Source organism: Epinephelus lanceolatus, chromosome 17 (genome assembly GCF_041903045.1).
Source record: "Epinephelus lanceolatus isolate andai-2023 chromosome 17, ASM4190304v1, whole genome shotgun sequence".
Classification (NCBI taxonomy): domain Eukaryota; kingdom Metazoa; phylum Chordata; class Actinopteri; order Perciformes; family Serranidae; genus Epinephelus; species Epinephelus lanceolatus.
Window position 1 is genome coordinate 31921708 of NC_135750.1, and position 27342 is coordinate 31949049.

At 41.2% G+C, this 27342-nt stretch overlaps 1 protein-coding gene across 3 annotated transcripts in view; it reads right to left on the minus strand.

Moving 5' to 3' along the window:
* adgra1b (adhesion G protein-coupled receptor A1b) overlaps positions 1-27342 on the minus strand; it is a 247673-nt gene that overhangs the window by 39074 nt on the left and 181257 nt on the right. For all 3 annotated transcript variants that reach the window (XM_078176317.1, XM_033613474.2, XM_078176318.1), the window contains 2 exons: positions 16256-16383; positions 6048-6171 (listed from right to left, as the gene is read on the minus strand). In XM_078176317.1, the coding sequence (XP_078032443.1) occupies positions 6048-6171; positions 16256-16383 (252 nt within the window). The remainder of the gene's footprint in view (positions 1-6047; positions 6172-16255; positions 16384-27342) is intronic.

A 27342-nucleotide genomic window follows, 5' to 3' on the forward strand; every position in this document is an offset into this window, starting at 1 on the left:
CAATCAAGTGGAGATGAAATCCACTGGGACTATATGGCTTTCTAACCATGTGAAAAAGTAAAAAAAGAAACATATTACCTTTTTATTTTCACTTTTTCTCTTTTTGACATTTATCACAACACAGATTTCAACTCCTCCAAACATACGTCATGTCTTATCCGTCACTTCAAAATGGTTTAGCTATTTCCATCAACAGTACACTCAAATTAATACTCTAGCTCTTACAACAACAATCTCTTTTCTCTGTTCCTTTCCAACGTCATATACATTATGTTTTTACTATACTTTACGGTCTCCACCCTTGTTACGCCTCCATTCTTGATGTATAACAACCTAAAAATAGCGAGGTGCCAGAAGGCAAGAAAGCTTTCCTCTGACCCGTTTCCAAATCTATCCTGACATCCCAAATCTCCACGTCCCTCCACAAGCCTCGCTCACTCATTCATAACTGTGTGCTGCAGAGATGGAGCCACCACCCATGTGGCCACACACACTGATTGCAAAGGGTCAGAAAGTCCAACTGCAGGGACACGCCGCTAAATCACAAGATGGGGCCGGCTTCCCTTTATCCATCATCTTAGGCAGCAGTAGATGGTATTGCATGTGTAATGATCCAGAGAGACCTCAGGCAACCATTTTCCCCCCTTTGTCTATTTATATTTTCCAGGCTGAAAGCTGAGCATTGCTTATGTCGGAAAGTCTGAAAACATGTAGAGGGAACTCCTTTACAAGTTACACCCACATAGATGCCTTTATGTATCAGAGAGATGAAGCTTGATGGAAGTGAAGGTAATCAGCCCAGTCACCAGGAGAACATGGGGTATTGTACATTTCTTCAAACCTTGGATACATCACATTTGCATGTTTCATACAGTACAGGCCAAAAGTTTGGACACACCTTCTCATTCAATGCGTTTTCTTTATTTTCATGACTATTTACATTGTAGATTCTCACTGAAGGCATCAAAACTATGAATGAACACATGTGGAGTTATGTACTTAACAAAAAAAGGTGAAATAACTGAAAACATGTTTTATATTCTAGTTTCTTCAAAATAGCCACCCTTTGCTCTGATTACTGCTTTGCACACTCTTGGCATTCTCTCCATGAGCTTCAAGAGGTAGTCACCTGAAATGGTTTCCACTTCACAGGTGTGCCTTATCAGGGTTAATTAGTGGAATTTCTTGCTTTATCAATGGGGTTGGGACCATCAGTTGTGTTGTGCAGAAGTCAGGTTAATACACAGCCGACAGCCCTATTGGACAACTGTTAAAATTCATATTATGGCAAGAACCAATCAGCTAACTCAAGAAAAACGAGTGGCCATCATTACTTTAAGAAATGAAGGTCAGTCAGTCCAGAAAATTGCAAAAACTTTAAATGTGTCCCCAAGTGGAGTCGCAAAAACCATCAAGCGCTACAACGAAACTGGCACACATGAGGACCGACCCAGGAAAGGAAGACCAAGAGTCACCTCTGCTTCTGAGGATAAGTTCATCCGAGTCACCAGCCTCAGAAATCGCAAGTTAACAGCAGCTCAGATCAGAGACCAGATGAATGCCACACAGAGTTCTAGCAGCAGACCCATCTCTAGAACAACTGTTAAGAGGAGACTGCGCCAATCAGGCCTTCATGGTCAAATAGCTGCTAGGAAACCACTGCTAAGGAGAGGCAACAAGCAGAAGAGATTTGTTTGGGCCAAGAAACACAAGGAATGGACATTAGACCAGTGGAAATCTGTGCTTTGGTCTGATGAGTCCAAATTTGAGATCTTTGGTTCCAACCGCCGTGTCTTTGTGAGACGCAGAAAAGGTGAACGGATGGATTCCACATGCCTGGTTCCCACTGTGAAGCATGGAGGAGGAGGTGTGATGGTGTGGGGGTGTTTTGCTGGTGACACTGTTGGGGATTTATTCAAAATTGAAGGCACACTGAACCAGCATGGCTACCACAGCATCCTGCAGCGACATGCCATCCCATCCGGTTTGCGTTTAGTTGGACGATCATTTATTTTTCAACAGGACAATGACCCCAAACACACCTCCAGGCTGTGTAAGGGCTATTTGACCAAGAAGGAGAGTGATGGAGTGCTGCGGCAGATGACCTGGCCTCCACAGTCACCGGACCTGAACCCAATCGAGATGGTTTGGGGTGAGCTGGACCGCAGAGTGAAGGCAAAGGGGCCAACAAGTGCTAAACACCTCTGGGAACTCCTTCAAGACTGTTGGAAAACCATTTCAGGTGACTACCTCTTGAAGCTCATGGAGAGAATGCCAAGAGTGTGCAAAGCAGTAATCAGAGCAAAGGGTGGCTATTTTGAAGAAACTAGAATATAAAACATGTTTTCAGTTATTTCGCCTTTTTTTGTTAAGTACATAACTCCACATGTGTTCATTCATAGTTCTGATGCCTTCAGTGAGAATCTACAATGTAAATAGTCATGAAAATAAAGAAAACGCATTGAATGAGAAGGTGTGTCCAAACTTTTGGCCTGTACTGTACGTATCATATCAATGTTTCCAAAGTTATGTTATGTTTGAGCTGATTTTGTGATTGGGAGATGAAGAGGATGGTGAATGGCGTGAAACCCAGGCGAGATGCCTGCCAAGCTGCAGACCACTGTTTGAGACAAACAAACTGGTTATTTCTTAGTGAGTTGTCCCAGCGTTTTCAGTGGCTTCTTGGCCACCAAATGTGGGTGTTTGTTTTCCTGTTCTTCATTTTTTTCCCTGAGACATCAGTACATCCACTCCAAGATAGTGTCATGAAAAGTTGGTAATTACAGAAACATTGCTGTATATTCAGCCAGGAGTGTGCCACTAAAAGCTGGTATTCAAGCCAAACCATGATCTTTTACTAACTATAACCAAATGGTTTCTGTGCCTAAACCTAACCACACTTAAACACAGCATTTCTGAAACGTAAAGTTTCAAAGTATTTGCTATAAATTAACATACAAATTTAACGTATCTGTGGTTGACAGAAATGTACAATGCCAATACTTCTCACCGGTTCTGTTCACTCTGTATACAAGCGACTACAGGAGTGACTCTGATGACACCTGTATCAGAGGTCATTTGTCCCCACTAGTATTGCACTCCTGAACAAGCACCTCAGCTCTGCGTGTAAATGTAATTTCTGTTTATTCATTAAATCAGTACTTAAATAGGACTCACCAAAACAACCCTACTTTGTTCATGATGCTGGCATGATGCTTGATGATATATGTTGCTTTTTGTTTGTATTGTGTTGTATTGTGTTGTGTTGGGCCTGATGACTGTGCGACGCAAGTCAAGACAAATAATCTATCTATCTATCTATCTATCTATCTATCTATCTACTTATTCTGGTGAGTGGATCGAGATAAGACTAATCTGCAACCGAATCAAAGACAACAGATTGAACATGCAACAGCCACGGTGACAGCTGTCTGAGTCTGTACTTTGGCCTGTGTAAGGGGATGCTAACAATGACAATGCTAACATGCTGATGTTTAGAAAGTAGAATGTTTATCATCTTCATCATCTTAGTTTAGCATGCTAGCATTCTAACATTTGCCAATTTGCCACAAAGTCATAAAACACAATATTGCCAAGATGTAATTTCTGACATGATCATTAGAGCTAAATAAAAGTCAGTAGGATACATCCTCTGGGAACCAGGAATATCTGAACTAAATCCTTCTAGCTAATGTTGAGCTATTAGGAAAAGTGAAAACTGTGACATGGTGGTGGCCCTACAGGTAAAGTCATTGGGGCTAATCCTTTAGAGACCACGAATATCACAGCAATCCATCCAATAGTTGTTGAGATATTTCAAACCAAAACTGATTGACAGACTGGCATCCATAAAGCCGTGCTGCTAAAATGGCTACAAATAGCAGTCATCCAATATTGTGGACAAAACCTAACACTTAGAAGTAAAATCATCTGCAAGCTTTGGGTGTAACAGTCTTTGCAGGGTGTTTGAACACCACTGACCACTGAAGTTATTGTTCTTGGCCCCAAACAACTCAGAGACTCTTTATCTGATGACATAGTTTCTCCAGATGGCATTGCTCTGGCCTCTAGCACTACCGTAAGAAACCTCGGAGTAATATTTGATCAAGATTTGTCTTTTAATTCTCATTTAAAGCAAACCTCACGGACTGCATTTTTTCATCTGCGTAATATTGCGAAAATTAGGCCTATCCTGACCTGAAAAGATGCAGAAAAATTGGTCCACGCTTTTGTTACCTCAAGGCTGGATTACTGTAACTCTCTATTATCAGGTAGCTCTAGTAAGTCCTTAAAAACTCTCCAGCTAATTCAGAATGCAGCAGCACGTGTACTAACAGGAACTAAGAAACGAGATCATATTTCTCCTGTTTTAGCTTCTCTGCACTGGCTCCCTGTAAAATCCAGAATTGAATTTAAAATCCTACTGTTAACTTATAAAGCTCTAAATGGTCAAGCTCCGTCATATCTTAGAGAGCTCATAGTGCCATATTATCCCGCCAGAACACTGCGCTCTGAGAACGCAGGGTTACTCGTGGTCCCTAAAGTCTCCAAAAGCAGATCAGGAGCCAGAGCCTTCAGCTATCAGGCTCCTCTCCTGTGGAATCAGCTTCCTGTTATGGTCCGGGAGGCAGACACCGTCTCCACATTTAAGACTAGACTTAAGACTTTCCTCTTTGATAAAGCTTATAGTTAGGGCTGGCTCAGGCTTGCCCTGTACCAGCCCCTAGTTAGGCTGACTTAGGCCTAGTCTGCCGGAGGACCCCCTATAATACACCGGGCTCCCTCTCTCTCCCTCTCTCTCTCTCTCTCTCTCTCTCTCTCTCTCTCATCCTATTACTGCATCTTGCTAACTCGGCCATTCTGGATGTCACTAACTCGGCTTCTTCTCCGGAGCCTTTGTGCTCCACTGTCTCTCAGATTAACTCATACCGCAGCGGTGCCTGGACAGCGTGACGTGTGTGGTTGTGCTGCTGCCGTGGTCCTGCCAGATGCCTCCTGCTGCTGCTGCCATCATTAGTCATTAGTCATACTTCTACTGTTATTATACACATATGACTATTGTCACACAAGTATACTGTCAGATATTAATACATACTTTCAACATATTGTACCACAGTAGCCAGAACTATAACTATAATATTATTACTTTCATTAATGTTGTTGTAAGCTACTGTCATTACCTGCATCTCTCTCTCTCTCTCTCTCTCTCTCTCTCTCTGTCTCATTGTGTCATATGGATTACTGTTAATTTATTATGCTGATCTGTTCTGTACGACATCTATTGCACGTCTGTCCGTCCTGGAAGAGGGATCCCTCCTCAGTTGCTCTTCCTGAGGTTTCTACCGTTTTTTTTCCCCGTTAAAGGGGTTTTTTTTGGGGAGTTTTTCCTTATCCGCTGTGAGGGTCTTAAGGACAGAGGGATGTCGTATGCTGTAAAGCCCTGTGAGGCAAATTGTGATTTGTGATATTGGGCTTTATAAATAAAATTGAATTGAAATTGAATTGAATTGACCCAGTGTTGATCACCAACAGAAAAAACCTGTGCATGAGTGTGACCAAGCCTTTTGTTTTTGGTTCATCCCAAACTGTGCATTACAGTAAAAATGTCATAATACCTGTGATACTGTAATTTAATCAACAGTGACGTGGTGTCTGCGAAATTAAACTTCTGTATGGAATTTTAATGACCAGAGAAAGTTTGATACCCAGCACTTTGCAAAATGTCCACAAAAATGAAATAACATTTGGGTTACGACGCCCACCACTAACCTCAGGCAACTAAAGTGGACACAGACAATAGGGACACAGAGAGTGAATGCATTCATGACGTGAAAGCCTGAATCATCAGTGCTCATTGTGTCAACACTTTGCTGAAAGAGAGAGTAGACCATGCATGCAGCTGAAGCATAAAAGACACATAAAACTGGGTTACTATATGTCCACATACTGCACTCACTGGTTCTGGTTGCCAACATCTGAATAGACATTCATAATCAATTTTCTGGAAAGCTTTGAGAGTGGGACAAATGAAAAGGGAATGCACTTACTGCTTGACAGATGATGGGGTATTTGATTCGATTGATGCCACCGGCAAACACAGCAAAGGTCAGAGCCGTGTGGAAACAGAAGTTGAGAAGCATATGCCATCCTTTCCGACTGATGCGGATTGCGCTGCCAAAAGAGACCAAGAATCAAAATAATTAGCAGGTAAATACCATACCCCACAGTGTTTTGTGTCTTATAATAAAGTAAAATCTCATTGAGATTCAGTTTTCAAGGTATATTGCCCATCAGTCACTTCAAGTATGATTTAAGCCAGTCTCTTACAAGGTCTGCATAAATTGCCCTTTTCTTTTATCTTGCTACTGCCATATAGATTAACAACCACAGGGGAGCCCAGGGAATGCAGCTCATAGACTTTGAATACTGCAAACAAGCCATTACATACTCTGCTGCCAATACATGTGCTGAATAATGGAATGTTTTCAAGTATATTGAAAACATTTCAATCTTGGCTCAACTTTGCAAAGTAACTATTCACATTAAATACTTTGAAGTTTAGTCAACATAATTCATCCAACAAAAAAAACACTTCTTTTTTTGAAGTTATAGAGACAGCTCACCCTGGAATTAAAAATACATTTTATTGTTTTGGGGTGAGTTATCGGGTGTTGTAGGTATCGGCCATAGATATGTCTGCCTTCTCTCCAATACAATGGAAACAGATGACATTTGGCGTGTGGTGATCAAAGCCAAAAAACACATTTGAAAAACTCAACAGCAGTGTCTCTTTGCAGATATCATTACTCAAGATAATCCACAGACCTTGTAATGAGCAGTTTCATGTAGGATTCATTTTCTTTCTACCAAACGACACCAACCAACTGTATCACCACAAAGACGGAAGCGTGCATCTACTGCTAGCTCACCTAGCACCACTGAGCTAGCTAACATTACAGCTCAGCTGAGAAGGAAGCCATTAATGTTTAGATCTTGGGCTGAGCACGAGCCTCTAGTCAATGAACAGATGCACACTTCTAACTGATTTCTGGAAACAGACATTGCTATTGCTATTTTCAGGTACCACAGGCTGCGCGCCATCTAGTTCCATTATATCTGAGAGAAAGCCAACAACGCTACTACTGATAAATCCAACACTCAACAACTCACCAAAAAAATCTAGATTGATAATTAGCACTACAGGTAAGAGGAAAAATATGTATTTTTGATTTTGGAGTGAACTGTCCCTTTAAGGCAGATCATTTAGAAGACCTGTTTTTTACTGTGATATACCATTTCCTTTTTATGGTTGTTAGTAAATCAAATAGTACAATATTGTACTACCATATTACTATACTTAGCGAGTGCTATTTTGTTTATTAAGAACAACATGAGGTTTCATGACTGACAAACTGCATTTTTTTTTACCATTAACTAATATATAACTGGGTAATGTCATCAACCATGCACACAACATCAATCATGCAATATGAACTCATACAAACTATACATTTTAGACTCTTAAACAGATTTTCAAAATTTGGCCTTCATCAAAGACTTAATTAAATTCAAATAAATGATAACATTTTGGTCAAATTGGAAAATTAAAAATCTAGACTCCATGAATAAGTAAGAGTCAAAGGCAAAGTCAAAATGTGAATTACTATGACCTCACTATTTTTGCAGTTATACTATCTGATTATCTGCTAGAAAGAAGTATATCTAGATATCATATTGCTGTCTTTTACTTTGGGAGCTACTGTACAAAACACAAATGGTTTCCTCATAAGATTTCCTTTATGAAAAAGCTAAAACAACACAAACATTCGAAGAAGATCTATGCCATTCGGTGACAGAGGCGTACTGCTTTTAAGTTCATTTTGACTGAACTTCAGAGGAGCAGTGTTTACAGGAGTGTTTTTTTGTAAATCAGACAATGAAACGAAAGCTCAAAGAAAAAAATGTAAAGAATCAGTATTAAGATCTACACATTTTCAAAAGGTCAAATCCTACGTGTCTGCAGTAAAAGACAATATGGCATAAAAAAGGTTACGAATAATACGAGTAATTTTTGAATTTAAAACTTCAGCTGGCAAAATGCTAACACTTTAAACAAACTGTATAATCTTTATTTTAGGATGATGGACCTCAGGCAGAGGCTACTCAGTTTACACACATACTGTAGCCTACTGTACAATACATGTTGTATATGCACATAAACAGAAATCACTCTGTTGGTTTGATGATGAAATAAAAGGAGATTCCTTCCAGTTGGCTGGGCCAATTGAGGTTTCCACAATGTAAAACTATGCACTCATATGCACTTTGTGAAATATGGCATCAGCCGGGGGGTCACACAGTCTTGGGCAGGGCACTTAACCCACATTACTATATTCCATCCAGCTGTTGGAAAATAGACTAAATAGGACAGACAATACTAACATATTTGTCGTACTGTGTGAATTAACAGACCATCCATTCTTTTAATTACTTTCCTGTGTCAGCTCCCTCCCTCCACGCATACAGTCACTGTCACCATTTGAAATTATATAACCTTGTTCTGGAAATCTCCACTCCCCAAAATGGAGGAGCGGAGCCCCGGCTGCACGTGAGTCAACTGTAGATGAAGCAGTGGCTCAGCAGTGAGCTATGAGGCGTGTCTGGGGCCGGGCTTCACTGCTCTGTGTAAGAGGAGGGAGAGTTAAAGCTGCTGTTGTCGATGCCTATGCCGCGGTCCAAGTACTGAACTCCAGCCAGCAAAGAGGCCATAAATCAGGCCGGCTCCTGGCCTCCCTGGAAGGGGGTTTTCATAGGCTCTGCTCTGGGCTTTCATTGGGTCAAGTACATTAACCTGGCAACCCTCCACATCCCCGTCTCCCAGAGGGTGGGGGGGGGGGGGGGGGGGGGAGATAAAACTGTCCTCTCTCTGCATCTGCTCTCTCACCCTGCACCCACTGCTGAGCCAACTGTAAGGGACAATAAAGCTATGCAGAGTATAATATGGCACATTATACAATGGGTAGTTTCAGCCAAGCCGTTTCATTGGTGGAGGACAGGTTCCAAACATGCTGATAAGTCCCATAAACCATAGGTAGCAACACTGTTAAACGGAGCAATGGAAGTGTTTTCATGCTAATTATGATGGAGAAACGGGAGCAATCTGGCAGCAAAAGGCCTGGGCTATATGGCTGAAATCAATAACAGGATATAAACAATAGTTCTGATACTAATATATGTCTAACAATATGGCAAGTCGCATATAAAAAGATATAAAGATATAATTTATGTTCAGTGCAATGAACTGTGTTTGGCCATATTACATCACAACAAGCTAGTGATAGCAACAAGCTGTTAATACAACAATGACCTACTGGTCACCTTACTCATGGGGAATTAGCATTCTTTTGGACTCATGTTATTGCATACTTGATGAATGTAAGCACAATATTTTTTGGCTCTAGTTAGGTCTCCACCAACTCCTGAGGGAAATATTTAGCTCTTTATCTGCTGCATGCTTCACTGTGTTCACTAGCAAGCTGCAAATGTTGTCTGTCTGTTGCTTGGTGCTGAACAGGTGGTGTGCAGGGGTCTATCAGAGCTTATTCACAGATAGAAACAGCTGCCTGCTGTGGCAGGAAACTGTGCTGCATAAGAGCTGTGAGACTCAACCAAAACAGTAAAGGCTGTAAACCTAAATCAGTGAGCTGAAAGACACTACAGAGCTGCAGAGTTAGACTACACATAGTCAGCTCATTGTTAAAGGGGCTCTATGAAAAATTAAAAGCATATGAGTTGTATGGACACAGTTTTCGATGTGGAAATGGCTAAGCCGGCAGCTAGCAGCTAACAGTGCTTACTCCATAAACAGTGCTAAAGAATGGTAACGATGCTGACAAATGCTAACGGTCTTCACCAGGGGCAAACTGAAGGGTGACCAGTACGCCTTTGCAACAGTCCTGTCCCAATATCAGCGGGAACTGCCACATGAGGCAGTGCAAAACAGCAGCGATGAGCCAGCCAGTGGGAGACACACCTGCACTAACCTGCATGCACGGCTGGACTGGCTACCACATCAAAGTGCAGACAAGACTACAACACACATACAGACATTACTCAACTAAATCTTTACATAGCAAGTAGTGGTTTACTGCTACATTAATAGAGAACCTTTCACATAAACATAACAGAGCAGCTTTAAGTATCTCATGTTGTAGCTTGCATATCATTAATCTGGATGGAAAAACATAAAACAATATGATCATATTGTCATTATGATTCCACTAGAAGCTGAAATAATATAATTGAAGTATAGGCCCCAGCTTTATATGAGCATATGTCTTTTATTTTAGGGTTCTTATGTCCTCTATTATTCTCTAAGCATAATCAGCAACAACGCGCTGATTTTACTCCCTTTGATTACAGGCTTATGACACTCAGTACCTTAATACTGTCACAAAATGTATCCATAAGATAAAACATTTTTTCATCCCTATTGTATCTCTCTTTATGGGATTGATTACAAGTAATTCTTCCATCAAGATTCCCATCAGGCTTTGGTTAAACAGAAAGAGTAACGTTGCCATGGAGTCAGGCAGTTAGCAGTGAGAGGTTTTTGTTTTTTTCTGCCTATGCAACATGTCTTTGCATTCTGGTAGATCTGCACCATGGAAAGTCATGCTGTATCTGCTGCCAACTGTCCCTGTAACCAGAATGTGCAGGCAACAATCAACAAGTTTTTAAAGAAGAGAAAAGGCATGATGGTCTGAAGTGATAAGACGCATCCTTTGAATTCTCAGTAGATTTACAGATGTTTGTCCTTTTGACACATATTGCGCCAAAGCACTTTGGGTTCAAAGACATGATACTAGGGCAGGATATCGTGACTCAGTACCTTTAAGGTATTGACCAATAACCTGGTACCAAGTAGTGCTGAAACTTCTTTCAAATGACACCTTCATTTGATCCTTTTTGTACCCAGATCTAGAAAAAAAGAGGTGGTTTTGCTTGCAGCCAATTATCACAGGTGTGCAATGTGTGTTTGACCAACTACAGCAGCAGCTAAAACCCATAAAGTCTGTGGTGTGGTGCATTTGATGGAGTTGGTAGTTCAGTATGTTGACCAAACTGTCGAAAGTGTGGATGTATTATATGCCTGTGGCGTCTGGTGGCATTTTACGCAGCTGAATACTTCCATTCACATGATGGGTATCGAATGAAGCAAATGAAGCACTCTACTGGTATTGGCATAACTCTACTGGTAATGGCATTTTTTTAAAAGATACCAGCCCTACAGACAGCCCCGACTCTGTTATACGCAGCTCATACGTCACGCATCAGCATTGCACCCATAATCACAGATCAGATTCTATCTTGGCTTATCTTGCTGGCAGAGAGAGAACCAACAGCACATGCTGTATGCATATATTTATGCATGTGTGTATGTGTCAGTGAGCTGAAGTGAGAAAATGACAAATTCAAACATGCACAATCTACTGTGCCGATCCTTTAACAGCCTCCCTCGCATTCTGCCCATTTAACACGCAGTCCCGGGGCTTCGCGGCTCCGATACTGTCAGTCAGCTGGAGTGATACTACATAACTAAAGTGTTACTAAACAGAGATGTGTTTTAGTGCTGGGGAGTGCCTAGAGGGAGGTGTGGAGGATGAGTAGGTGTTGGATTTTGTTAATGTGAGTGCTGTTGAAAGAAAAACCCTCTAACCCTCCCCTGTGTGTGACAGACACCACAAAAGCTCTGGCTTCATATCTTAAATATGGGCTTTTTCTCTCTCTAGTTTGGACTGGAATTAATGTCTTATTGCTCTGAAAAGCACTTTGTGAGGAATGAGTGTGTTTACATGAACACTAGCATCGTATTTTGGAGTATACCAGTTATGTTTTACCAATGTAAACACCTCATCCTGGTTTCAGAAATTTTGATAAGACCTTACCAGTGTTCATATGCTCGCTGGAGGACTTCCATAGAAATAGGCTATGATTGCACGTAAATATCTTTTCCAGGTGAAGACACAGCGGCAGGCAGGCAATTAGGAACCTGGATACTGCTATGTTTGTCTATACAGGGATATGTGTAACCAGGTTTCTGTTACATATAAAGTAAATTTCCCAAATATGAACTAGGGTTGGGTCGGTATGAGGAAAAAAAAAAAAACGGTCCGTTTTTTGTGGAAAAACCGCATCAAGTCGGTAATACCGGATTTTCACCACTTAGGGTAGGGGCGCAATTGACTCATTTAAAATAAAAATGACCATGGGACAACAGAGTGACAGTAACACGTTGTTTCTTTTATTCCTTACAAATAAATTTGCAGGTTTAGCTTACTCAATCAGTGCAAACAAGGGTTGCCTCCTTCGTCTGGCTCAAAGCCAAAGTGTTGCCATATTGGTGCATTCTTTGATTTCTTCGAGACTAAATTGTCCGCCATTATTGACTCCCCGTCACTGTTAAACAAACTCCAGGCTACAATAGAGGCCTCGGCGCATGCACACTCGCACCCCCTAGCTCTGCCCCCCCTCTCTCCTGCTCGCTGTGCGCTTGGTGAAGAGGCAGACAGGTGCTCACAGACTCAGACGTACTATTCACCTTATATTTCACGGAAACACGGAGGCAAAACAGAATGCAGCCAGCTTCCGGTTTTTTGTGCGACACTTCAGGTCCAGCACTCTTGACCACTGTGTAAATGGGAATCGCTTTGTTGTTTACTTTGTTGAGTTTAGCTCTACATATATATATATATATATATATATATATTTATATATATATATATATATATATATATCACATTTTTCACATCACTTTATCACTGTTTAGACTAATCTGATGTTTGTAAAGTCTATAAACACAATGATTGAACAAACATTTTTGTGTGCACGTTTTGTAATTAATAACATGGTTATCGTAGATTAGCTGGGCTAACCGTTAGCTGTTAGCCGTTAGCGGTGTCTGTAAAAACTCGATAAACGGTCCGTGAAAAAAATATTTTTTCCAGCGGATGTCTTAGTTACAACATGATTGAGCTAACTGGAGTAGTTTCATGTCGTATCCGACAACGGGAGGCTTTTAACAGATGACGTCCTGTTAGCTTTGCTGCTAGTGTTAGCTGTCCCTGTCAGCTGCAGCCACTGATGCTTTCTAGACATCGTGATTTCCCAAAACTGAATAAATACCACACACAGCAACACAAAACTGCTTTGCTAGCTCAATCATGTTGTAACGGCTGGATGGTTGATGCGTACATGCTGATTCGGGTGCTATCAGAGCAGATCCGCGCATCACTATGGCTTAATGATCAACTCAGTCAATTAAAACAACCTGTCCTGTCTTAGGAGTGTATGTTGCTGACAGAAAGAAAGAAAGAAAGAAAGAAAAGGAAAAAAAAGATAGAAAAGCAGCGTACACCTCACATATTTATTTCTCACAGGTGCGCACATGTTTGGCTGGCATGCAGAAGCATCGTCTGTGTGTCTGTGTGCCGAGGGTGCGAGCCGCAGCTTCAGCTGCTCAGGTAGAGAGGCTGTGTAGCCCGGTGTGTTTTTTCGCTGATTCGGTTCTGCAGGTTCTCTGCTGGTACACTGGAGACGGGGATCAAGCGGTTTGTCTCACTCAGGATAGATTGTGCTTTTTGGGTTCATAGTTTTTGATTGACGTGCGATTTCTTCGCATTTAGAAGGAATTATTTTTACCGGCAATTACCGGATAACGGAAACGTGGGCACAGTTATCTATATAAAATACACAGACTAACTAACTAACTAACTTATTGACTAACATAAACAATTGAAAATTGAAAAAATTAGCTTGCACCGTTAGCTCCGGTAAGGGAAAGCATGAGGGAAAGCGGCTGACTGGAAGTCACGCACAAAAACACGGAAGTTGATCACTATTTACTTCCGTGTTTGAAAATAAGGTGGATAAGCGGAGCGGATTCCGCAAGGAATGTCCGCAGTCATTCGGGCTTCCATAGTCGAGCACACTTCCGCATTGTAGTTTCCTAAAATGTCCGTGAAAAACCCCCGCGATGTGAAAAATACATGCCGAGCAGTCTTTTGAGTGACACTGGTGCGCGTAAAATCTGAACTTTGCGCGCACGGGGCTTGCGGACGTCCGCTTTTAGTCCAGGCGGACCTCCGTGGAGTCCGCTCCGTGTACGTTCTGCCCGAGTACAGGCTGTAAAATGACATATGCGGTCTGCTCAGTCTCAAAAAAAAAAAAAAAAAAAACCCGGTCCAAGACGGAGTACCGAACCGAATTGGTATTACCGAGAACCGACCCAACCCTGATATGAACAAAACCAGGGTTAAGGGCTGAACAAATGTGCGCGAGCATTTCCAAGCGCCTGTTTTTTAGGGTGCAACGGCTGCACTGTGAAATCAAATAAGCTGAAATGCTGCAATGCAAAAACACAAAGAACAACCGCACACAGCCAGTAGATATATTTTCTTTCTTCCATTTCCTATGTAAATATCAGTCCGTGGTAAATATATAGGAGAGGCTGGTCATTTTAGTGCAGGGCTACCCACAGCTTTACACCTGTTCCATGGACCACATTTCAGGCCCAAGGCACACTTAAAAACAATACCTGAAAGAAGCTCAGCTCTGCACTCTGGATTTCTGGTGGGTAGGCTATGATACGGTGCTGGTTATGGTCACTTTGCAACACCAGGCACAACCTGCTTCTGCGCCCTTGAAAGTTGGCACGGCAGGCACAAGAGTAGTACCCAGTGCCCGACCTCACGTTTTAAAGGCAGTAAAAGATGTGGCATGTGTCCCAGCCCTAAGACTGAAATACTAATGTGCATGTAAACATACTTAGTCTGCTCTGACAGTAATATTAATACATCTGACAAAATTGCAAAAGGCATTATTGCATGACAGTATATTCAATTTCTTTCTCAGAAATGTCTTCCAATATAAATTATAATGGGGTGAAAGTTAAGATGCTAAATCCTAAATGAAACACAGACCCTATCCTATTCATCAGTTATGAAATATGATTGCAAATCTTGTAAAATATCTGCAGCCCTTTTATGTTTCTCCAGTATTATGAATCAACAACAAATCAACACTTCAAACTGTGTTACTTCGTAGCAACTAGTAGTTTAGCTTCTACAATGTCTATTCAAAGATTCATTTTAAAAGAAAGATTTTTTTTTGGCATCCTTAATAAAAAACACTCTTTTTCATTTCATTCTGATTAATATGTCTGTAAATCATATGGATCATGGCTGCGTATTGTATTTTTTCACTGAGTTTCACTAACAACACACTAATCCTGCACAAAACACAAGATCCTCCAGTGGCGTTTGGAGACTGTTTACATTTTACTCAAATCAATCTTCTGCAATTTTGGAATTGCTCCTGCCTGTATCGCAGTTTCAATTCTTCCTTCAGTCAATACTGCAGTGCTAGACAACAGTATAAGTGATGCTGCTGTTTGGAGCCCCAGATGCTGTCATCACTGTCTGACTGCAGAAGGACGCACCCTGTCTCTGTCCCAGGTGTCACAGATGGATGCAAACTGCAATTGCTGCTGTGCGTTCACACGGTTTCATGCATTTGGAGCTTCAGTCACAGTAAGAACATGAAAACATAAATAAAAAGTATTTCTGTCTGAGATAATGTCAGTCAACTGTGTTATTCTGAGAATAAAACCATATTTCTTTGAAAATGTGACATTTGAGACATTTCCTATTGCCTTTATATTAAAATGGATGGGGAGCTATTACAGTAACACCACATTAATGCCACGGACATGATAAAGTGACTGATGCTCTACAACAAAACAGATGATGAATTGGCTTGCTGAAATAATATGCCAGACAGGCTCCCTCTGCTTTAATAACAGCATCCACAGCAGGTGAACTTTAGAAGAGAAGACAGACGCCCCAGTGCAAAACCATTCTCTGTCTTCATCGCAATATGGAAAAACACAAGTAAAGGCAGCCTCAGTGCCCCACAGAATCCATTGGAAGCATACATTTCTGCTATGACTGTCAAAAACATACCCATCTGTGTATGTGTTTTAGATCCTCTTAGGCAGACAGGCTGCAGTGCTTATGCCAGCCTAAAGCATCTGACTCACACCCAGGATCTGTGACAGAGGAGTCAAAAATAAACCACAAACCATGAAGGAAAATAAAGGTGAGAGATTATTAAAGTGTTTGCCCGAGTGTCCACATGTTGAAATGAAAAGCTGCGGGAAGTTTAAAGGTATATTTCAACAGACTTTTTTCCTTACCTGTGGTGCACTATGTACGTGATGATGGAGGCGAAGAGGCAGAGCAACATGACCGCCGTGCAGGCATACACGACCGGGTGCAAAAACTCCCCAGGGAACGGGGGGAAAGACAGCACCTTCTTCAGATCCTAAAGCGAAAGAAGAGAGGAAAAGTGGGGATCAGACAGAAGCCATCATAAATACAGTATCATAAATATAATCACTGAGCAAGAACCAGGCCTGCACAGTGACGGCGCTCCTGACAATCCACCCGAAAGACGAAGATGATGAGCTCTCCACATGCATAGGCACAGTAAACTGCGCCGACGAGATATGCAAGCAAAATACAAATGAATGTCAAGGAAATGTCTCCAAGTCAGAACGCTGTCCAAATCAGCATAAAAGAGTAACAACCCTGTCGAGTGAGTATTCTTCCCCCTGCATTTACATTTTGCATTTCAGGCATTTAGCAGACACTCTTAGTCGGAGCGACTGAGTGCAACAATAGCATAATCTTCCTAGTCTGCCAACATAAAAAGCAAAACAAAAATGGATAGCAGCCAGGCAAAAAGAGAAAAAAAATGAAAACAAAGTCAAGTTGTTTTTTGTGTCTGTAAAAGACACATTGTTAACAGACGCTCATTAAGCCCTTATCAACATCACAGTCCATTTTGCTTGGTAATTTATTCTACATGAAGTCTACAAGACAAACTCCTTCAACTTCTGCGGCACGCATTCTGACAGCTACAGCTTATAACTCTTAAAGTAGAGACAACTTTTTAATACTTCAGTTTATTGTATGTGTGAGCTTTAGATCTGTTGTTTTAAGTGGCAAAACAAGCTACTGTAAAATCTCTACACCCATTCAACAGTGACATCACAATTTAGGCTCCATCGTGTTGACGTTGCTAAATAAAGCGCACCTTATCTCCATAACCCCGCCAGCTCAGCATGAGTTTGTGTCTGCGAGAGTGATCTACACACACACACACACACACACACACTGTCTGACTCCATCATCGTCTCAGTGAGTAGCCAAGTGGGATATTCTCTTTCTGTGTTTATCCAAAGGCTGATGAGCCTGTCGGGGCCTGTGAGGGGTCGTGACCTTCAACAGGGTATTTATAAGCACAGTTGTAAAGTAGTGGCCCGAGATGAAATAAAAGGTTTGGGGGACAGGGCGCTGGGGAGATGTAGAGCAGAAGAGTGTGTGGTACAGACACTCGTTCCAACACTCATCAGGCTAATAAAGGCTTTCCTGTGTGTTTAAAGAGGGAAAAGTAAAAAGAAAGTCAAAGAGTTGGTGCCAAGATTTATATTCAAGGAATTTCTGCTGCTCACTTTTGTGGCTTTTTTGGAAGTATAAAAAGTCACCGCTCTGATGTTGTTATGCTACTTTCAAGAGATCTGGTCATTTTTTTGTAAACTGCAAACTACATAAAATACATAAATTCTGATGCATTACAACATGTTTCCAATATATGCATCCATCTGTCCATCCATCATATATACAGTTACCCTTTACAGGCCTGTGGTGGGCTGACAGCTTTATCCAGCTCAGTAGTCGAGGGGAAGGGTTGGGCAGCTCAGCAGTCAATCACAGGGCTAACACATATAGACACACAACCATTTAGGCTACTCTCACATTAACATCTACATTAACACTTAGCATACAAAGAACTTTGGGGGTGGTATCTGTTTTTTAACCTTTAAAAGAACCAAAAACACACACAAAGGATTACACAATGTGCTTATCTGTCTTTAACGTAGCCTGCCCAGCTAACTAGCTTACACGATTTTACAGAATTCTTAAACAATCATTACAAATATCAGCCAGTGAAGGTGTTTTCAACCAACCCATAGAGTTATTGTTAGCTTAATTAGCTAGCATAGTTCCAACAATTGTAGTTTCAAGTGGCAAAACTGGCAGCTAGAAACAAGATGTCTGCTTTTGTCTACTTCTATAATCAGGAAACCATTGTTTCAAATATCGCTACGTATTTGGAAGTGATAAATCTGCCATTGTTATCATTTTAAACGGCAAACGTGCTGCCTTCGGGATTTTTCGGGAGGAAACCATAGCACCCAAAGGAAATTACACTAACACCAGGAGAAAATGCTAACTCACAAAGAATGGCACCAACAAGGTCCCAACTGGGCGGTAAAACTTGCACTAACTAGTCATAGGTTGTATCATTAGTGTGCACTCTTCTTTTAGCTCTTTATGTCCTCTTTAGCCATTAAAAGCTTCACTTTCTTTCCCAACCAGTTACTAACTTTGTCTGTTGTTTACTGCTAAAAACGTCATGTACAGTTGGTTTCATCAGAGCTCTTTTTGCTGGAAACAGCTGCCTGCTGCCTCTGAAGGCATGGCTGGTGACAATAATGAGACTAGATCAAAACAGTTAAAGCTGCAGTTGGTAACTTTTGTAAGAACAACTTTTTGTCACATTTGCTGAAAATATCATTACATCCACACAGTAACAGAAGAGACAGATATACTGTGAAGAAAAATAATGTTTTGCTGCCTCCTTGTTGTGCATCCAGTGGTATTTGGTAGAGTCCAACGCAGCGGCAGGAACACAACCAATCAGAGCTGAGAAGTCTTTAACGCAGCTGTCAATCATGCAAATGACTGCTTGTGAACTGCGATCAAACTGTCAAACTAGGCTATGCTGATCAAATTTGAGTCATGACTCTGTTAGTGGATTACGATATTTAAAACTTTATCTGAAGCTTTTAGCAGAGATATCCAACCTAGTGCTGAAATGGCTATATTTGGAGTCCCAGGGGACGGTTCATCAATGACAAATAAAACTAAAAACGTGCTTGCTTTTTCAACTCTCCTTGCCCGGAGAAGAATCCTGTTGGAGTGGAAATCAGCACATCCACCCAAATCCTCCTCCTGGATGAAAGACCTGATTTTATTTCTAAAGTTGGAAAAGATAAAATATTGCATTAGAGGGTCAACCCAAAAAATTCTATGAAACATGGGCCCCTCTACTATCTTATTTTGAGAAACTTGAAGTCCTCCCACAAGACTGAAAATTAAGAAGGCATGATTCCATATCCACTTTTTCTTATTTTTATTTATTTTATTTTATTATTATTATCATTATTATTGTTTTTACTTATGTATTATTATTTTAATCTTGTATATTTTCATACCTGTAACCTCTTCCTTATATCATTGGAGGTGTGCCTTTCACTCACCGAATTTATTTTTAATATTTAATTTCTTTTTCGTGTTGGCAGCATGGTGGGGATGGGTGGGAGGGAAGAAAATAAGAAAAATGATGTATGTTGAATATCTGTGATGAATGTTCATTTCTTCAAATAAAAATATGTAAAAAAAAAATGACTCTGTTAGTACACTGCCTTTTTCTCACCTAAAATGTTTTCATAACTTTAGTGTACTGTTTAGCTGTGACATGAGAACATTTGCGCCAGCCTTCCGTTTGGCTCAACTGTTTTCAACATGGTGGCCAATTGACATTTTGACTACAGTTCACAAGCACTGATTGACATGATTGACAGCTGCATCATAGACTCCTTTGCTCTGATTGGTTGTTTTCATTCACATGCAGTGGATTCTTGCAAATGCCATTAGAAGCACTGTGAGGAGGCAGAATAATGTGATTTTTTCCCCCCACAGATTACCTGCTCATGTACTACTGAGTGGCTATTGTGACAGTTTCAGCAGTTGTGTTAAAAAGTTATTATTTAAGTTATCAGCTACAGCTTTAAGTTGGGGGGCTGTCAAACCAAAACTGGAAGCTGAAAGACGCTATAACACACCACAGAGCTAAGGGGAACTGCAGTAGGATGATAACTGTCTGTGAATTTAAAACTGTGCCCAACTCTTTCAAGATCCATGAAATCATTTGATCTATTGCTAATACAAAAATGTTGATTGGAGCAGCTTTAATGCTAACCATAATATCCCTGAAGAACTACTCTTGGCTAACTTTGAAAGATGGTGAAAGAAAAAATTCACTGATCTTTAAAAATACAGACATTATAGGTTTTCAGCTTGTAGCTTGGCCAGAAAATCAAAAATGACAAACGAGAAGGATGGGGAGAGACAACTGTAATTAGACCTGAGCAATAAAATGTACCATCATTTGGAAGCACAGCAGCACACAGACAGATAGAGGAAGGAAAAAAAACATGTCAAAGAGAAGGAAGGGACAGCGAGGGGGTGGCCCTTTTGGGGGAAAACACATGACAAACATATTCCAAAATTGTAAACAGCTTCTCATAATTTGGTAGCTACAGATTTACAGGGAATTATTAAGTTTGTATTTGTCCCTGGAGCGATGTCATGGAAGGACAATGAAAACGGGTGTTAATTACAGCTCAATGAATTGATGTTGCTGGAAAAAAATCAAGGCCTGAAGCATCAGCAAGAAATCCTGCTGCAATGAAGCTTTTAAGTCACTAAGCTGATTTATATACTTAAAGAGCAAATAACACTTCATATGGGCTTAGATCATGAAAAATAACCCAGCACAAACATCAACTTAACCAAAGGTCACAGAGAAAACGTTCCCGAGGGAATCAGTTACTGCATTGGTAAAAACTAAATTGTGCTCAGACATATTGAGCAGTTCAGCGTGATGCTAAGCGTCACATGGTGAGTGACGGCAGCCGTGGTTAAATGGCTTTAGGTGTGAGGGAGGAAGTCAAGCGTTCTCATGGGATATATTATCATCATCACTGGGCTTATAATGTTTGCTGGGAATGTCCGCCTCTCGCCTCCAGAGTCTTTAACTATTTCTCACCCCAACAAATAAAGCTCACAAGCCCACAGCTGTGCTGAGCTGCTTTCCTCAAGATGTCATGCATCTTAGAAGTACTCACAAAATCATACGTGGGCCCCAGTGCCTTATTACTAAAAAGTGGTAAATTGAATTTTAGTATACAAGAAATCAATGTACTCTGCACAAAAAGTGCACCGGCAGACAACAACTGCTGCGACTCTGAATGCTATTTCAAATTAGGAAACATTTAAAAACAGCTTTTAGAAACTGCGTTTCAAAATATGCTGCATTTCTTTAACTTTAATTTATTCATTTATAACAGCATTGGCTGCCATCTTTTTACTCCTCACCATTTCTAGCTCCTCCATTTTTGTCAGACAATGCATTGTGAGACAGTAGTGCCCATTAACACCACATTCAAAAATCAAGCAATGTAATTATGTGTGCTGGCAATTTTGAGTATACTTAATTTATTTTCCCTATGTATGCGCTACATGCTTGAAACATATTTGGAGTTTATTAAAAGCCTAAAAGCTCAGCCAGCAGCAGGATGTACTATCCCCAGCATAAGTGAACCAAGATAGAGGAACATCACCATCATGGCTGAGCTGTCGACAGTGGAGCTAAAGATCAGGTGTGACTAAAGCTACAGAAGAGGAAAAGGTGTTCATATCTGAACAGTAAGACAGGACGTACACACGCAGGACCTGCTGAGGTCTGAACTTACTGCTGTAGGAGATATTAACACCTTCAGTGACAAGTCAGTAGCTGCTGTTTTCAATTAACTGTAAGAAATGGACAGTGGGCTACCAGGAATCGAAGGACTGATTATACCAAGCAAGGGTGCAGGTTTCGTTTTAACACTGAGGGCGGGGGGCACATATGAAACGAAAGGTTTGGGGTCCTCCACATACTGTTAATATTTAAAGGAATGGTGCAAAATATCCTGTGCTTCCAGCTTCTCAGTTGTGAATAGATTTTTGCTGGTTTTCTCTTCTATCCTCTGTGATAGTAAACCAAATGTCTTTGGATCTTGGATGGTAAAACAAGTAGTTTAAATATGTCAATGTGGAATATGGAAAATATGTTTTCTAATATCTTACTGACCAAATTAATGAGTAATTGAGAAAATTGACATGATTGGTAATAGGCAGAGGTAGAAGGTGACAAAGCTACCAATGGGTATGGCCTAGTTATTTGTTATGTGCAGTTTCACATAGATTGACAACGTCAGTGAGTAGAAAAACATGGGACAGATAGAATGACTAAACTGACAGAATGACACACTGACAGTTTCCGTGATTATGTACAGCATACTATACCATGACTTAATCATACCAAAAATTAGAAGAATAAACAAAAACATTTGGCCACAGGGGGAGCCACAGCGATCGGTCGCATATTTGCCATTTTTAAGCATTTTTCTGTTGTTATAGCGCCACCCAGTTGCCAATTAGAGTTAAATTTCTCCAGTCACCTTGAGGCGTCCTGTTCTACATATCTACCAAATTTAGTAAAAATCGATATGGCGGTTAGGCCTAGATAAGAAATTAGCTCTCTAGCGACCCCATTTTGTTTGATGGGGTCAATAATGGAGGGGTCCCCTCAGATTATGTGTGGTCATATGCCTACAAAGTTGCGTGGTGATCGGTGAAATCCTTGAGATGTTATACACCTTTATGTGATGAGCCACGCCCTCCACAATATTCATTGCCTTATAGAAGCTCAGTTTTATGACGTTTTCCAACTTTTGCCAAGAGGGAACTTTAGATATTGGTCCCTAGATTATGTTCACCGAGTTTCATGCAGATCGGTCAAACTTCCTAGGAAGAGATCGATTTTAAGTGTTTTTCAAAAAATTAAAAATGGCGGAAAATCTATACAACCGGAAGTTATGGGCTCTTGAGGCAAATTTGTTCCTCATGAGGAGAGGCATCTCTATGCAAAGTTTCATGTCTCTACGACATACGGGGCATGAGATATGCCCCTTCAAAGTTTGCAATTTCAATTGGTTGTTATAGCGCCCCCCTTTGGCCAATTGATGTAATATTGCTTCATTCGCATCTTCCCATGACCCTCTACCACTGTGCTAAATTTCACATGGATTGACCGAGTCAGTGAGGAGAAAAGCGTAGAACAGAGACACAGACAGATACACCCACAGACAGAGTTTTTGTCATTATATAGTAAGATTGCTAGCGACAGACCTCCACAATGAGAATCTCTTAAAATATAGTACACCCATAAAAAAGTGAAAGGCAATGGAGCATGTGACATGATGTAAAATGTCACCACCCTCAAAAGGTGGGGCAAACAAATGTGGGATACACAACAGAGCTGAAATAATGAATCAGTAAGTCAAACAGAAAATCAGTCTGCAACAATTTTTTATAATCGATTAATCATTTAGTGCAGCCCTGTTACACTGAATCAAGAGTACCACAAAAACTATACAAGACAACTTCATGAGTTCGATGCCTCCTATATGCTAGAAGACTAAAGTTTGACACCCTTCTGCATAAAGACAATGTGGGTATTTAGTCACACACTATAAGACAGTGGTGTCCAAACAATTTTTAATGGAGGCCACATTAGATAATGCGAAAATACTTTGGGGTCCAGCTGTTTCCCCAATCACATGGGTTATAAGAAAAAAAGCCACACAAATGAGACAAATGCAACTGTTCCATCTTTACTGAAAACATATTCAACTTTCCAACGCTCCTCAAAGCGCCAGCCCTTCTTTGCTGTTGCCACATCTGGCATTTTGCAGGAAATGTCTACTCTTAGGTAGCCGTTCACTTGTTTGCTGTCTGATTGTGTAAACACATTGGTTCCACCTGCGTAATTCCTATTCAGTGCATGTCTACAAACTCTATAATAGCCCTGCCACTGTGAGGTGAACAGAAAAATGCAAAGTGATCTTGCTTGATGAACAAATATTGTGTAGAGGGCCACATAGACTGAGCCACAGACCATTAAAAATCAGTCCACGGCCACGAGTCACAGGCCAGACTGTAGACATGCCTGCTATAAGATTTTGCAAAGGCTGGGATCTTGTAGGGTCATTATGGACACGACTGAAACTAGACTCATTCTGAGATTTTTTCACATCCTGCTCCTGTTGGAAAACATTATGCCAAACTCACTTAAAGACATATGACATATTAACAATTCCATAATTAACACATAACTCTAGAAATACAAGATAAAAGATGCCATATGTCGACAGTATTGTCAATTCGGCATCAAAATATTCCTGTTTGGTTGTTGACCATGTTTATGTCATAAAATTCAGTATTTGCATGGGTCAAGACTAAAAACTAACTATAATATTAACCATGTTTGATTTTATCTGAACTACAAGACGACAGACTGACTTAAGACAGCTTGGACTGAGTTTTATGACGACCTTACATCAATCGATCGAGACCAGAGGAGTGAGGAACTGAGGAAAAACTGTCTTGATTTTATTCCGACATTGAAAATTTGCACAAAAAGTCATTTGGTGCAAGGCCAGCATAACAAACACACAGAAAAGCTGGTGGACCAGGCAGCTTCCAGACCAGCCAAACAAGGACAGCAGTAGCCTAAAGCTTTGAGAAGAAGCCGGCTGGCTGGGGGAACAAGCCTGGCTGAAAGTGAATTACTAACAACCCCTTCTTTAACACCTACTACAGAGGTACCCTTGTGCAAGGTGCCCAACAGCTGCTCAGAGGCCAACAATAGAGGAACTGCCATTTTATGGGGCAGCATATACAGCAGGAGAGTATGAAAGCAAAGAAGGGCAAAGCTGGAATAGAGCGTGCATGCTCAGCAGAACCCTCCCCTGGACAAATAAAAGTTAAAAAAAAAAGCTGGGGGGAGACTAGAGAGAAAAGGGAAGAAGGATGAAGGGAGACTGTCCCTTTTAGCAGATGGATGGGCCCAAAGAAAAATGGTGAGGCGGACTACAGGGTGCCCTGAACAAATCGTTCATATGGCTCCTAGAAGCAGTGTTTATGCTCCCGGGGTGATGTGAGGCAAACTGCTGCAGCACATTCAGCAAAGACGGCTTGAGCGGGATGCACACTGTATATACTAAACACTGACTCAAGTGCTGTTGTCTCTGCACTGTTGTTATTATCCAGCGATTAATCACTGTCTTGAAAGCGCAGGCAGATTTTCTTATATTTGTGTCTCTTAAAGGCTGCATTTGAGTTTTACTCTGACTCCTGTACATTTCAGTTATGTATAGATCTCAGCATGCTGTGCAACAGATACAGACTGTAAAGTTGCAATTCCCTTGTTGACCCAGCTGTCATGATGACTGATAGGCCATTGGCGTAGCTTGCGGCGTGCTCTAAACAACTCTTCCCTGTTGTACTCTTCCTCGCAGAAGCCAATAGCAGAATGTCAGCTGGGGACAGAAGCAGCCAGCTTCAAATGCGATTCCACCACTCTGGCTATTATGATTATTGCTATCGTATTACATCACGGCACCACTGGCCACTTTATTACTGTGTCTGTGTGGCAGGACAATGTGACCAGCCCTCTGATGGCACATTTCATTACAGAGAGGCAACAATATTACCATACAGGGCAGCTTAGCTTTGCCTATTCTGGATTAGCGCTGGCATGTTACGTCTAAACATGCCTCCATTGTCCTCTAGCCTCTGCGGCTAAACAGGCCCCTGATCCCCTGTTTGTGTTGTAGTTACAACTTTAATCCAGGATCCTCCCTCCCCATGCCAAAATCAGATTACCAGAGTCAATTAAAGTTGATCCATAATCTCAGCGCACAGGCACAGTGGGTGCAAGGTTATCAGGCCTGCAAAATAAAATGGGACAAATACACTGTTGATGTGAGAGGACTTACAGGCTCAGTGTCTTGTTTCAGCCTGGCGATGGGTTATGATGATGAACCCCGCAACCTGTAGTAGCCAAACTCTTGCAAATGTAATGCATTTTGCTTTTAATTGATGCCGCAGAATCTGTAAGCCAATCTGTGACATATGTCCTCACAAATGTGCTCCTTTCCCTGTTGTAATCACATTGGTGCACGCAAGAATGCACAAACATTGTGGGAGAGAGGGAAGAGAAAGGGAGCAAGTGAAAAACAAAATTAAAATCCTCTAGTGAACAGCCTGCGGGCGCCCGGCTCCCAGCTCCCATCCAGCACTGTATTTTATCATCCTTGAGTGGTCGCGTGAACGCCGGAACAGAACCGGAGTGAGTGTGCAAATCAAACCCACTCTGGCTCGCCTGTACACCAGCGGATAACAGGGAGAGACAGGACAGCGGCGGGACAGAATAACCTCCGGACTTGACAACAGTCAGAAAAATGGTCATGCGCCATTAACGCAGGTCATCAGTGTTTCAGCTGCACCTTGTGGCTGTCACTCAGCTCGTAGCTTTGAGATACGGTCATGCTCGTAATCAGCGCCTCACCTGGAGAATGTTCAACAGCGGAGGCAAACAAGGCCCACCGTGAAAAGAGTAATCAAATCACGTGGAATCAAGCACACATCCATCAAATCAACAAACATTACTGATGAGGAACCCTCTAGATGAGCACCGTCATTTGAGGCTCAGACGTATCAGTCGGGGTGTATTTATCTCCTCAAACATCAAGGGGGCATTGTTTCATTAGCATTAATTTCTCTAGAGCCTCAGATTAGAAGTGTTGTATTTAGCTTTAGGCTATTCAAATTCCTATACAAAAGTTATTGTAATCGCTGTTCTGTGGAGATATTTAAAGCGTGACTATCAAATAAATGAGCCTTGTGCTCTGCTCAACCTTGCAAACAGAGTACAAGCTCATAATTCACTGTAGGCAAAACTCCCTCTGCAGTTGGAACAAAGAGACGTGAACACTCACGTATGCTGCGAACAGAAAGAATCAATATGAACAAATGTGAAAGCAGGGAGAAGATAGCTTTTTAATATAGAACGGAGACACTGGAATTACTAATCTCTTTCTTTCTCTTGCTTTTTATTTATCCACGGAAGATTTGCTGAGCATGATGCCTCCTTTCACAGTTATACAGTAAAAACACATGGCTACTGGGAGCTACCCAATTTTACCACAGACTGACTGCTGTTTACTGAGGAGCTCCACTGTGCTCGAAAGCTCCCTGACACACTGACATGTTTCATTTAGGGCTGAGCTGCAATAACATTTCATCAGATCTTAATCCAATACTGAATTTGAATCCTTTCGCTTTCCTTGCAGAATATACCCTCAGTTGCCAGTTTATTAGTCACACCAAGGTAAAACTGATGAAGAATTAAATGTTTAGTGTTTGTTGGAAGTTTTTGAGAGGTGTTAATTCAAACGTTTGATCATTTTTTAAGGGTTGTATT